Source organism: Cherax quadricarinatus, unplaced genomic scaffold (genome assembly GCF_038502225.1).
Source record: "Cherax quadricarinatus isolate ZL_2023a unplaced genomic scaffold, ASM3850222v1 Contig657, whole genome shotgun sequence".
In the NCBI taxonomy this organism is placed as follows: domain Eukaryota; kingdom Metazoa; phylum Arthropoda; class Malacostraca; order Decapoda; family Parastacidae; genus Cherax; species Cherax quadricarinatus.
The window spans coordinates 42883-55844 of NW_027195683.1; the positions used below are offsets into that span (position 1 = coordinate 42883).

The window sequence follows — 12962 nt, forward strand, 5'->3', positions numbered from 1 at the left end:
ACTATAACCCACTTCTCACATCCAACCTTTATTTTACTCCACATAATCCTTGAATTAATACATTTATAGTCCCTCTTTTCCTGCCATAGCTTATCCTTCAACATTATTGCTACTCCTTCTTTAGCTCTAACTCTATTAGAAACCCCTGACCTAATCCCATTTATTCCTCTCCACTGAAACTCACCCACCCCCTTCAGCTTTGTTTCACTTAAAGCCAGGACATCCAGCTTCTTCTCATTCATAACATCCACAATCATCTCTTTCTTATCATTCGCACAACATCCACGCACATTCAGACTTCCCACTTTGACAAATTTTTTCTTCTTATTCTTTTTAGTAATTATTACAGGAAAAGGGGTTACTAGCCCATTGTTCCCGGCATTTTAGTTGACTTTTACAACACGCATGGCTTACGGAGGAAAGATTCTTATTCCACTTCCCCATGGATATAAAAGGAAAAGTAATTAGAACAAGAACTAAGATAAAATCAAAGAAAACTCAGATGAGTGTGTATAAATAAACGTGTACATGTATGTTTAGTGTGACCTAAGTGTAAGTAGAAGTAGCAAGACGTACCTGTAATCTTGCATATTTATGAGACAGACAAAAGACACCAGCAATCCTACCATCATGTAAAACAATTACAGGCTTTCGTTTTACACTCACTTGGCAGAACGGTAGTACCTCCCTGGGTGGTTGCTGTCTACCAACCTACTACTCTCCTTTTGGATTGTAAAAAGTATTTCTAGCAATTTTAAAAGTTTTATCAACTACAATTTTGGGTACTTCAGATAATTAGCTATTTCATAAATTTTGGATATTTCTTCATCTATGAACTTTGTTCTACAAATACGCAAAGCTCTCAAAAACGTTGAAGAGAAAACAGACAGTTTAACTCTATCTTGATGTGAAGAATAATAGTGTACATAGGAACAGTTATTTGTAGTTTTTCTGTAAATTTTAAATTTGAATTCATTATTACCCTTAATAATTAAAACATCTAGAAAAGACGAAGAGTTATTCTCCTTAAATTCCACAGTAAAGTTTATAGAATGTGCTACTTAATTTAACAAAGAAATGGTTTATATCTACATTCTTAGGCATAAGATACAAAATATCATCAACATATCTGAACCATTTAGCTCTATTAGGGAGGATTGTGTATAAGTAATTTTGTTTAAAAAAAATCCATGTATAGGTTACTAAGAACAGGTGAAAGAGGATTTCCCATTTCCATACCAAACTTCCGAGTAAAAAACTTATCATTAAATACAAATTTTGCATCAACAAAGTAAAGTTTAATGTATAAGAGAAAATTTTAGAAAGGACTTAATTTTAAATGAGTTCTTGCTAATTGACCAGTTTTACATATTCGGCACGATATATATATATATATATATATATATATATATATATATATATATATATATATATATATATATATATATATATATATATATATATATATATATATATATATATATATATATATATATATATATATATATATATATATATATATATATATATATATATATATATATATATATATATATATATATATATATATATATATACGCTGGTACACCAAACAGGATGAGGTTCAAATTAGTCTCTGAGGCTCCATAACCATGAATGTCCTCCCACCAGGATAACACTCTCAGTACTGCTGGGTGCCTAGTATTTAAGGATGGTGGTCTAGTGAATAGAGTTGATGCGTACTTAGTTCGGTTCACACAGGGCTGGGCGTGGGAACGCAGGATCGAGTCCTGGCCAAGCCTCAGTTCTGATAATGTATATATCATGCTGTATAGGTAAAATTGGTCAATTAGCAAGAACTCATTTAAAATTAAGTCCTTTAGATTTAGATTTATTATTTCCTTGCAAGTTTAGAATGTGGTTGATCTATTGTAGGAAGTATTTATACATAGGTAGTTTAAAGTGAGAGTTTACAATGATTTGTAGAGCAAATAGAGCCACTAGAGAGCCAAAGAGAGCCACATAGAGCCTTAGTATTACGGGCAGTCGAAACTTAACAGATTTCTGATTACTTAACACTAGACATACAATACATAGTTTGATCAGGTGTTTTCTATTTATTAGACCAGACTGTGGACGTGATTTGTTCACTCTTGAACATCGGCATTGCACTAATTATACAATAGGTTATACTTATGTCAAATATATGTTATTCAACATTTGCGTTAAAATATTTGCGTTAAAATATGAAAATTTCTTGTACTCCTAGCATTTACTTTTGGGATTCTGAGGCTAGGGGAGTAACACAGAGAGAAATTATAGTTTGAGGTGGTGGAGAGTGATTTGGTAGCTTTGTTGGTAAGGTTATGTACTGAGTATTTAGTTGTGGGTGAGTAGGTGGCTTTTAAGAAGAGTTTTGAATTAATTTACAGACAGGGTTTCTTTGGTATTCACTGGCAATGAATTCCAAATTTTTGGGCCCTTTATATGCATAGAGTTTTTACGTATTGTGAGATGGACACGGGGAACATCAGAGAGAGATCTGTGTCTTGTGTTATGGTCGTGTGTCCTGTTAAGGTTGGTGAGGAGAAGTTTGAGTGGAGGGTTTACATATGAGTGAAGTGTTCTATGTATGAAGTAGACACAATAATAGGTATGGATGTTCTCTGTGGTGAGTAAGTTTAGACTTTTGAATATTGGTGGAGTATGCTGCCTGGAGTGGGAATTTGTTACGCAGCCTTTTGCTGGGTTATTAGTGGTCAGAGATGGTTTATTGTTGTTGAACCCCATGCACAATAATGGTCTGTGGTATTATCTGTGATTATGCCTGATTTTAAAGAGGATATGGTGTTAGTCCAGATGTGGTCCAATAAAGAGATAATAGTCTGGGAGATTCTTGTAGGTTTTGATATTGTTGGTAGCAACAAGCACTTGCTCATAGTGTTTGTGAATTCGGTTACTTGTGAGTCCTGGTCATGCAGGAGATTTATATTGAAGTTGCCTACGAGTAGTAGGTGGTCTTTGTTCATGTGTGCATCAGATATCATGGTTCCTAATTTTACACTAAATTGGTAAATGGTAGACTGTGGTACTCTGTAGATGTTTATCACTCTGAGAGGTTTCTGTAGGTCTTTGCATTTAAATTTAGCTATAATATATTCTCCATGTTCATCCCTTGTGCATGTATTGTTCATGCATTCAAGTTTATCTGAGTATTATATAGCTGTTCCTCCCCTTTGCTGGTCTGACCTACAGTTGTGTATGGTTATGTAACCAGGAATGGCATAGATATCTGTAGTACTGGGCTTTAGCCAGGTTTCAGTGAGAGTAATGACAGACATTCTGGTATGCACAGAAGTTAGTAATGCTGTGAGGTCATCATAATGTTTGTTCAAAGATTTGACATTCTAATTAAAGATTGTTATGTTAGTGTTGGCTCTGAGTAGTGTCTTTGCTTGTTCTGTTGTATAATAATTACAGTTACTGTTAGATTAGTGTAAGTCATTTAATAAGATGTTGATATCAGGATCTATGCTTGTAATCATAAGATTGAGTGTGATTCTATATCTTGACTTAAGAACAATGTATTATGCTAAACTTAATAATATGATACTAAACTAATTAATCTCACTAGCTAATGGATTGTAAAAAGTAATTATAAAACGCAGAGATTTAGTTAACTCTTGGTATGGTACAATTTTGAGGATCTAATATTGCACTGGTTACGGTATTAGAGATATTGCTAACTCTTATTATGGTACAATTTTTAATGATGTAATATTGAACTGGTTAAAGTATTATAATATGACTAAAGTTGTTGTCTGAGAATAGAGTTAGCTTTCTGAACGTAATATATTTACTTGGTACTGGAAGTGATACACTGGTTGTAATATTAAACTCATAAAGGGCAGTACAAAGTATTTGAGTGTAAAGAACTATTCTGAGGGAATATAGTGATTAATTGTACAAAAGTAAAATGGACTAATAGTAAATTTGTTATTAAACAACGTTATTAAAAAATTTTTTAGCAAGTATTGCAAATAAACAAAAATACTGTACATAACATGAGGTAGCTGATTCTTACTAGTAAAATCACATACACACACACACACACACACACACACACACACACACACACACACACTCACACACACACACACACACACGCAAAAGATATAGGACCAGGCACACATAACAGGAAAGGCACTGCAATGGATCAGAGAATATCTGACAGGGAGGCAACAACGAGTCATGGTACGCGACGAGGTGTCAGAGTGGGCGCCTGTGACAAGCGGGGTTCCACAGGGGTCAGTCCTAGGACCTGTGCTGTTCTTGGTATACGTGAACGACATAACGGAAGGGATAGACTCAGAAGTGTCCTTGTTTGCAGACGATGTGAAGTTAATGAGAAGAATCGAATCGGACGAGGATCAGGCAGGACTACAAAGAGATCTGGACAGGCTACAAGCCTGGTCCAGCAACTGGCTCCTTGAATTTAACCCTGCCAAATGCAAAGTCATGAAGATTGGGGAAGGGCAAAGAAGACCGCAGACACAATATAGTTTAGATGGCCAAAGACTGCAAACCTCACTCAAGGAAAAAGATCTGGGGGTGAGTATAACACCGAGCATATCTCCTGAGGCGCACATCAATCAGATAACTGCTGCAGCATACGGGCGCCTGGCAAACCTACGGATAGCGTTCCGATACCTCAGTAAGGATTCGTTTAAGACTCTGTACACCATCTACGTCAGGCCCATACTGGAGTATGCAGCACCAGTTTGGAATCCACACCTAGTCAAGCACGTCAAGAAATTAGAGAAAGTGCAAAGGTTTGCAACAAGACTAGTCCCAGAGCTACGGGGATTGTCCTATGAAGAAAGGTTGAGGGAAATCGGCCTGACGACACTGGAGGCCAGGAGGGTCAGGGGAGACATGATAACGACATATAAAATACTGCGCGGAATAGACGAGGTGGACAAAGACGGGATGTTCCAGAGATGGGACACAGACACAAGAGGTCACAATTGGAAGTTGAAGACTCAGATGAATCAAAGGGATGTTAGGAAGTATTTCTTCAGTCATAGAGTAGTCAGGCCATGGAATAGCCTAGAAAGTGATGTGGTGGAGGCAGGAACCATACATAGTTTTAAGGCGAGGTATGATAGAGCTCATGGGGCAGGGAGAGAGAGGACCTAGTAGCAATCAGCGAAGAGGCGGGGCCAGGAGCTGTGACTCGACCCCTGCAACCACAAATAGGTGAGTACAAATAGGTGAGTACACACACACACACACACACACATTCACATTATCAAGAAACTGTAACAATAAAAAATCAACAGAAAGGCATATAAGGACGAGATTACACCTCGCGGTCAACTTATAACACTTGACCCTTTATGATGATGTAGGTAGGTGGTGGTCAAGGATCTGTCAAATAGCTTATATTCCACCCAAACTTTAAGATTTTTACTTGTCTAATGTATCTCAAATTCTTCCCAAATTTTATTAATTATAAATGAATCCCATTTGTATAAACCAAAAGCAATATTCATATTAATTTCAAAACTATTTTTTATGAAACTTGATTCTGTTATATTTCTCTCGACCATGGACTTGCTTGATATAATTTTCTTGTCTTTGAAACTCAATTTCATGGTTAAAATCTCTCACGTGAATAAACAGAGCATTCGAATCTTGTTCACTTCTGATGCTATAGTTACGTTGTTTTTAATCTTAGTTCAAGACTTTTCCCTGTTTGATTGTAATAAGCATTACTGCCCTTTTTACATGAAATCATCAGTATTCATGAGAGAATTTTAATCATATATTTTTTACTGTATCAAGTTTTATAAGTACAAGTTTTATTTTTAAAATTCTTAAGTAAAGAAGGTATATCAAGAAGGTTGTCTTGGTAAGGTTGAACCAACATATTCTTGATTGAATATGTTTCTTTGGTCTTTTTTAAATTGTAAAATGTATATCTTGCAATTTTAAAAGATTTGTCAATTAAATTTTTGGGGTCTTTTAGATCATTTGCTATTTCATAAATCTTCAAAATTTCTCAAAAGCATTGATGAGAATACGGAAAGTTTAACTCTCTCATGATGTGAAGAATAATAGTTCACATAAGAACAGTTATTTGCTGGTTTTCTGTATATTTTGAATCTAGATTCATTGTTACCCTTAACAATTAAGAGTTAGGCTAGTTAATTTAAAAAGGAAATGGTTTATATCTATATTTCCGGGCATCAGGCATAAATTATCATGAACATATCTGTACCACTTAGCTCTATTGGGAAGAATTCTGTTACGCAGTCTTGTTTCAAAATATTTCATGCACAAATTGCTAATGACTGGTGAGAGAGGATAACCCATTTCCATACCAAATTTCTGAGTGTACAACTTACTATTAAAAACAAACTTTGTATCAGCAATACAAAGTTTAATAAACTCAATAATTGTTAGTATTGGCAATGGTAAATCGTAATTTCTGAGGTTTTCAGATAGGAAACTTAAGTCGTCAACTGGGACTTTTGTGAACAACAAAATCGCAAAAATTAAACATATTGTAATTATTTAAATCAGTCATGGTGCTTGATTTATCCACTAAATCAATTGTTGGCAAAGTTTCAAATTTAATGTTAAAAATAATATTAATGTATTAGTATGTCAGCTAATGAATATATTAGTTATATCTTTTTTCAGATAATGAGGAACAACTGGAAATTACTTCATTTACACCAGATACCTCAAATACAGAAGATATGACAGTGGTGGTTTGTTTCACTGATCATACAGCAGATGCTTCGTCGAACCCTATCGATTCAACTGTTGTTAAACTGACGTGTGCCCAAGAAAAACCTTCTGTCGATGAAGATCCATTAACCTTTCTCGAATTTGATCTTAAGAGTGAACCTAACTACTGTAGTATACATAAGCTTACTACAGCTGAAATATATCAGAAATTATATTGTATACTCGACGCAACGGACACAAGTTCTGATACTCCAGTACCACGGTTGGGTTCAGCTGAGTTTCAAATGCCAGGTAATAATTTACATCAAAAATATTTAAATATCAGTGCGTTGTACTCTATGAGATTCTTGTTTTTTGTTGTTGTAAAGTAATTAATTTGGGAAAATACAAATTAAAATTTTAAAAAGTCAGGTAGTAACCATATAGTATATACATATTTTCATGTGCCAAGCTGTCTTAAACAAGCAGAAAAATCAAGTGCTTTAAAAAACCGAAGTCAGTCACAAAATTCAATCACCGTCAGTGACTTTCTGGGTATACTTCAAGAAGCGCCCGTTGTAAGTAGGTGCCTTGATAATGAACGAGATTTTATCCGAGGAATTGAATCCATCCACTTCCTCGAACCAAACCCGAATAAGCCTTAACTCTACCTTTTGGATTCATCAATACCATTGTTGCTTCTGTGGGTTGTTAGTCTGTTAGGTGGCCCTCCAGTGACACTAAGTGGCCCTCCGGTGACACTAAGTGGCCCTCCGGTGACATAAGTAGCTCTCCGCTGACACTAAATGGCCCTCCGGTGACACTAAATGGCCCTCAGGTGACACTAAATGGCCATCTGGTGAAACTAAATGGCTCTCCGGTGACACTAAATGGACCTCCGGTGACACTAAATGGCCCTCCGGTGACACTAAGTGGCCCTCCGGTGACATAAGTAGCCCTCCGGTGACACTAAATGACCCTCCGGTGACACTAAATGGCCCTCCGGTGACATAAATGGCCCTCCGGTGATACTAAATGGTCCTCCGGTGACACTAAATGGCCCTCCGGTGACAATAAATGGCCCTCCGGTGACATAAATGGTCCTCCGGTGACATAAATGGCCCTCCGGTGACATAAATGGCCCTCCGGTGACACTAAATGGCCCTCCGGTGACACTAAATGGCCCTCCGGTGACATAAATGGTCCTCCGGTGACATAAATGGCCCTCCGGTGATACTAAATGGCCCTCCGGTGACACTAAATGGCCCTCCGGTGACACTAAATGGCCCTCCGGTGACACTAAGTAGCACTCCGTGACACCAGATATCCCTCATTGATTGCTGTAAGTCCCTTCTGTCTCTCCTGGTTCCTGTTTGATTCATTTAACTTAAGTCCAATATTATCTGTTTCCCTAGTCAACGTTTCTTTCCGCACTTGAGATAGGTTACCCTCTTGAGACACTGTGATTAATTAACCTTCACTTTTAAAGGGAGCGTCTCTCTATGTATATAGTATACATCTTTTCTTTTTCCTTAGAGGAATGTACCTTGAGCATATTTCAAATGCTACGGAGTTGATCATTTCTGGGTACTGGTTCTGATCCATGTTGTTTAAAATATCTTCCCAACATATTTCGTTAAGGACATGATTAATTTGATCCCAGTGGATGTTGTTGTTGGTAAAGTTGAATTTGGTGATAATGATGGTGGTAGTGGTGGTAATGGGGAGAGTGGAGGTGATGATAATGAAAACGTATTCATTTGTATACATATGCATAAGAATACATCCATACATGTATACATGTATGGATGTATACACGCATATTGCACATGCACATACGGACAACAATACATACATACATTATCATACATATACATATGCACATATACGTAAGTGTTCGAACGTACATGCATATGCACAAAAATATACTGTATATGCACATGTACATATACATACGTGATACCTAAACATCTTTCCATTCATATATACAAAAAATAACTTATGTACAATATATACATACGCACATGCATACATGCAGAAGTACATATAAGTATATGCATACACACGCAAAGCATGCACATACAGACACAATTTTTATATTTTGTTCCACTAGAATTTTATGATTATCCTGCACTTTTCCTTGTGTGAGTATTGAGGTAGAGTGGACTGGGGTTATGAAATACGAGGATACCTTTCTCGAGTCGCGCATTGCTTCTAGTTGCCATTTTTTTTTCTTTCTCCAGCTTTTTGTTTGTCTTTCACTGATAACTCGATAACTACACATACTATGGGCTTGTAAGTTTCAGCACTTACGTATGGTAACCAGACCCAAATTCTTGGGTTGGTCCCAGTTTGCCTTTTCATAAAAAAAATAGAACTGTCAAAATTGAAATACTGATTTTTATGAAATAATTTATGAGTGCCTGATATAATTGTCATTAATTTCAACGCTGATAACTTGATAATTTAAATTCTGACTGGCTTTCTTACTGTGCTGGTATATTTTAGCATACTGGTTTCTCTGTGATAAGAGAATTTAGTTTGGCTTCAAGGCTGGTGTTTCTTAGTGGAAGGTTTGACTTACTTTGGGGGTGTATATGTCTTAATTTGCTGTTTTTATTAAAAAAATGGATATTAGTGTCCGTGTGATAACTTGTGAATACCAAATCTGATTCAATTCAGATCTTCAGAGCTAATACTTAACTGCATTATATACTTATACTGCACTCTGAAATTCTTTTCGCTTGCATTAGCGTACAGGGGGCTGGGGTTATTCAATTCAGGGATACCTTTCTCGGACTGCGTAACGATCGAAATACATGTAGTTAATCTAGTGCTAGGGAAAAGTTTAATGTAAGGATTTTAGAAGAAAGTCTGATTTTCTAGTTAGACATTCGTTTTGATCTCAGAACATTTTTGTGTCAGTAGAGATAATATCTGTACTTTTATAAACAGTAGTTAACGAGGAAGGAAGGTACTTTGACGCTGGTGAAGGGTTCTTGGATCAAACCTGAATGCCTCCCATTCTACAGGTGCTATATAACCCATTACGGGGTTAGGACTTCTTTCTGATTAAAATAAATAATGGAGAAGGATGATCAAGAATATATTGGTATTAATTACTGTGTCACATATTACTGCCCAGTTGATCATGTTGCATTATTCATCATCCTAACATTGACCATGTACGTACAGATACCATTCTGTAGGAAAATTAAATGTTGGGTTAATGTTCTCCAAATGTGACCCAAAATAAATATATACTTTATGAAAATATTAATGTTGCTAGGTTCACTTTACTTCATCTGAGTAATGCAAAGGATGCCGGGAAAGTTAGTGTTTTACTGTCTTTACCACCACCACTTGTGCCCCGGTGGCCTGGTGGCCCGGTGGCCCGGTAGCCCCGGTGACCTGGTGGCTAAGAGTGGGTAGTAAGAAAAAAATGTCTTTTTTTTTGTTTGTTTTTCTTCAGATTTCTTTCATTGCTGGAGCAGAAGACGAAGTATTTACTCTATTTACTGTAAATAATTGTCAATACGATACCTCAAACAACAACTGAAAAAAGAAAGATTTACTGAAAATTCCCTTTGTCAGGATGGTTGTCCTATATGGTACGACGTAAGGTTGTTTGGGCACTTAGTGCCCAGAGTACAATGCTAATACGATTTTTTGGTGTTGCACTTTCCTCTAAATATCTTATCTTTATTCCATAAAAAAATAAAGTTTGTTATTTCTTAGACTGTTGCAAAATATCTGCCCTTTACTCCCATATAAATTCCAAAATATTTGGAATATTTCCAAAAGTGCATCACTAAAAATAAGAAAAATCGTTATTTTACAATTTCTGAGAATATTATTCCACTTAATTAAGTAGTAAAGGAGTAGTTAAGTGAAATAAGTCAATAACATACTTCCGAGATATATGCCTGGAAAGCGGGCCGGCTCCCCCGTCTCGAAAAAAAAAAATTCCGCAAAAATCACATTTGTTTCGGTGTTTTCCTTATGAAACTAGTATTCTAGCACAGTTAACCGCTTCAAAACTCCAGACCAAAGAAAACGACATGGGAAGAGGGTAAATATCTTATATGGAATATTTCTGGTGAACACTCGCCATTTTATGACATATTTTATTCAGTCTAGAGTATATAACATGTTTGTATGTTATTTATAGTGTTTATTATGTCATATTAGATCAATTCTGATAGATAAATAAGCCGTAAAGTTGAGATAAGCGTAATAATGAAGTGATTTCTCCTGCCTCTCTCAAGAGCAAAAACTCCGCTGAGTCAGCTAATGTTCCCAGATGGTTTCTCATTGGCTGAAAGTCTACGGATAAGATCCGCCTACTCTTATATAATGCCAAATCGTCAATTATTATATTAGAGAGAATAATGCAAGAAATAGCGAGAAAAAACAAGGAAAAAAATCCAAAAAATATACGGGGTGTGAGCAGACGTGCTACGCACATCACCGTCACCATACCTGATATAACTGTAGAAACGTCGTAGAACATTGATTCTTGTACCATTGTTTGCCAAAGAGTTAAGCTATTTTTCTATATGATTAACTCAATTTTCATAATTTTTCGATTTTTTTTTCGCTCGTGCGCCGCGCACCTTGTACCGAGGTGAAAGATCTCTCTTCACACACGGAGGGCCCAGGTTCGATTCCCGGCGGGTGGAAAAAATTCGACGTGTTTCCTTACACCTGTTGTCCTGCTCAACTAGCAGGAAATAGGTACCTGGGTGTTAGTCGACTGGTGTGGGTCGCATCCTGGGGGATAAGATAAAATAAGACAGTCCTGGATTTTTAACCCCTCTGGGGTTAAAAATCCGAACGAAATCTTAGCTTATCTTATCACTTAAGGGTAAAGAGAGCAGTCATTTTGGCTATCCTATTTATATGGAATCATCCTACCATTATGCCTTCAATATGAAGGAACAGAACGTGAATTTACCTAAAAAAATGTTGCCAATAAATCTGATTAAAATAATGTTCGTGTTGATCATAAATGATCAATAAATACCTAGGCAGCCATCTTGGATTTTACATAGTTTTCAAGGGTGACGGTGACACCCGCTGGATAATTAATGTAGACGCTGCACAGATTCAATTAGGGAATATAAAATTCTCTTGTGTATTCATTATTCACAATAACATTCTTGGTCCATCTTTCCACCAAACTACAAATTTAGAGAAGGGATTGAGTCAAACGCTCAAGTGATGTCATGTCACTTCACGTTCAGTGAGGTTTGCATTTTGTCTAAATAAAATCTTTGCTAAAAATTATTTTGTTAAGTAGAATCATGATTTACTATTTTCTTTTGAATTTCAGTAAGCCACAAAAGGACGATTCTGTTGTGAACTAATGCATTCAAAAGAGCATCGTTCTTTTGTGAATTATTGAAATTAAAAAAGAAAAAATAGTGATCAAAGGAATGTTAGTAGGTACATACATCATGTTGATAGACTTTATGTTAGTTAATATTGTTGTATATATAACCTTAGTGAGTTTATTGCTAAGTTACAGTTATAACTGTTTAGCTAATGTTGGTTAATTAGTTGTAAAGTTAGTCGACTTCACCGTTTTCGAATATATATATATATATATATATATATATATATATATATATATATATATATATATATATATATATATATATATATATAAAGTGTGAGAGAGTCAGAGATTTTACTACTTTAATCGCTTTTTTAGGAATTAAATTTTTTTTTTTTTTTTTTTTTTTGAGTTGAAATTAAGCCTTCATAACCCTAGTATAAACTTAGTCCGAACAACATGGACTACATTTAACTATAATATTTTGCCTCTGATTTCTCTAAGGAATTTTTTTTTTCAGACAAGGAATTGTTTTCAGCGTGTACAACTGCTTACAACTTTGTAGACCAGCTTCTAGTGGGAGTAGAGTGTTCCCCTGACATTTTTGATACCTTCAGTGACATTGTTTTCAACTCAGAAGCCGTCTCCAGTGATTTGGCATCATTATCAATTCTAAGTTATGTTTTGTACAGTGGTACTTTAGATCCTACAGCTCCTACATTATCATTTTGTGCTCCCAAAGAAAACACTGCTTCTGATAGTTTTTCTGACACATTGGACATCTGCACTACTGGAATAGAAATACAACAAGCAACCTCAGGTAATATTTTTTCAACATTATACGCAATGTAATTTTCAGCATAAGTAACAATTGAAGAAGCTTAAGCATTAAGCTTGACTCTTGATA

General features: G+C 35.8%; 1 protein-coding gene across 1 annotated transcript in view; it reads left to right on the forward strand.

Moving 5' to 3' along the window:
• The first annotated feature begins 6675 nt into the window (after positions 1-6675).
• LOC138851456 (uncharacterized) overlaps positions 6676-12962 on the forward strand; it is a 66460-nt gene continuing 60173 nt past the window's right edge. Inside the window, exons 1-2 of the mRNA XM_070080595.1 lie at positions 6676-7029; positions 12576-12875. Coding sequence (XP_069936696.1) covers positions 6747-7029; positions 12576-12875 — 583 coding nt within the window. The 5' untranslated portion in view covers positions 6676-6746. The remainder of the gene's footprint in view (positions 7030-12575; positions 12876-12962) is intronic.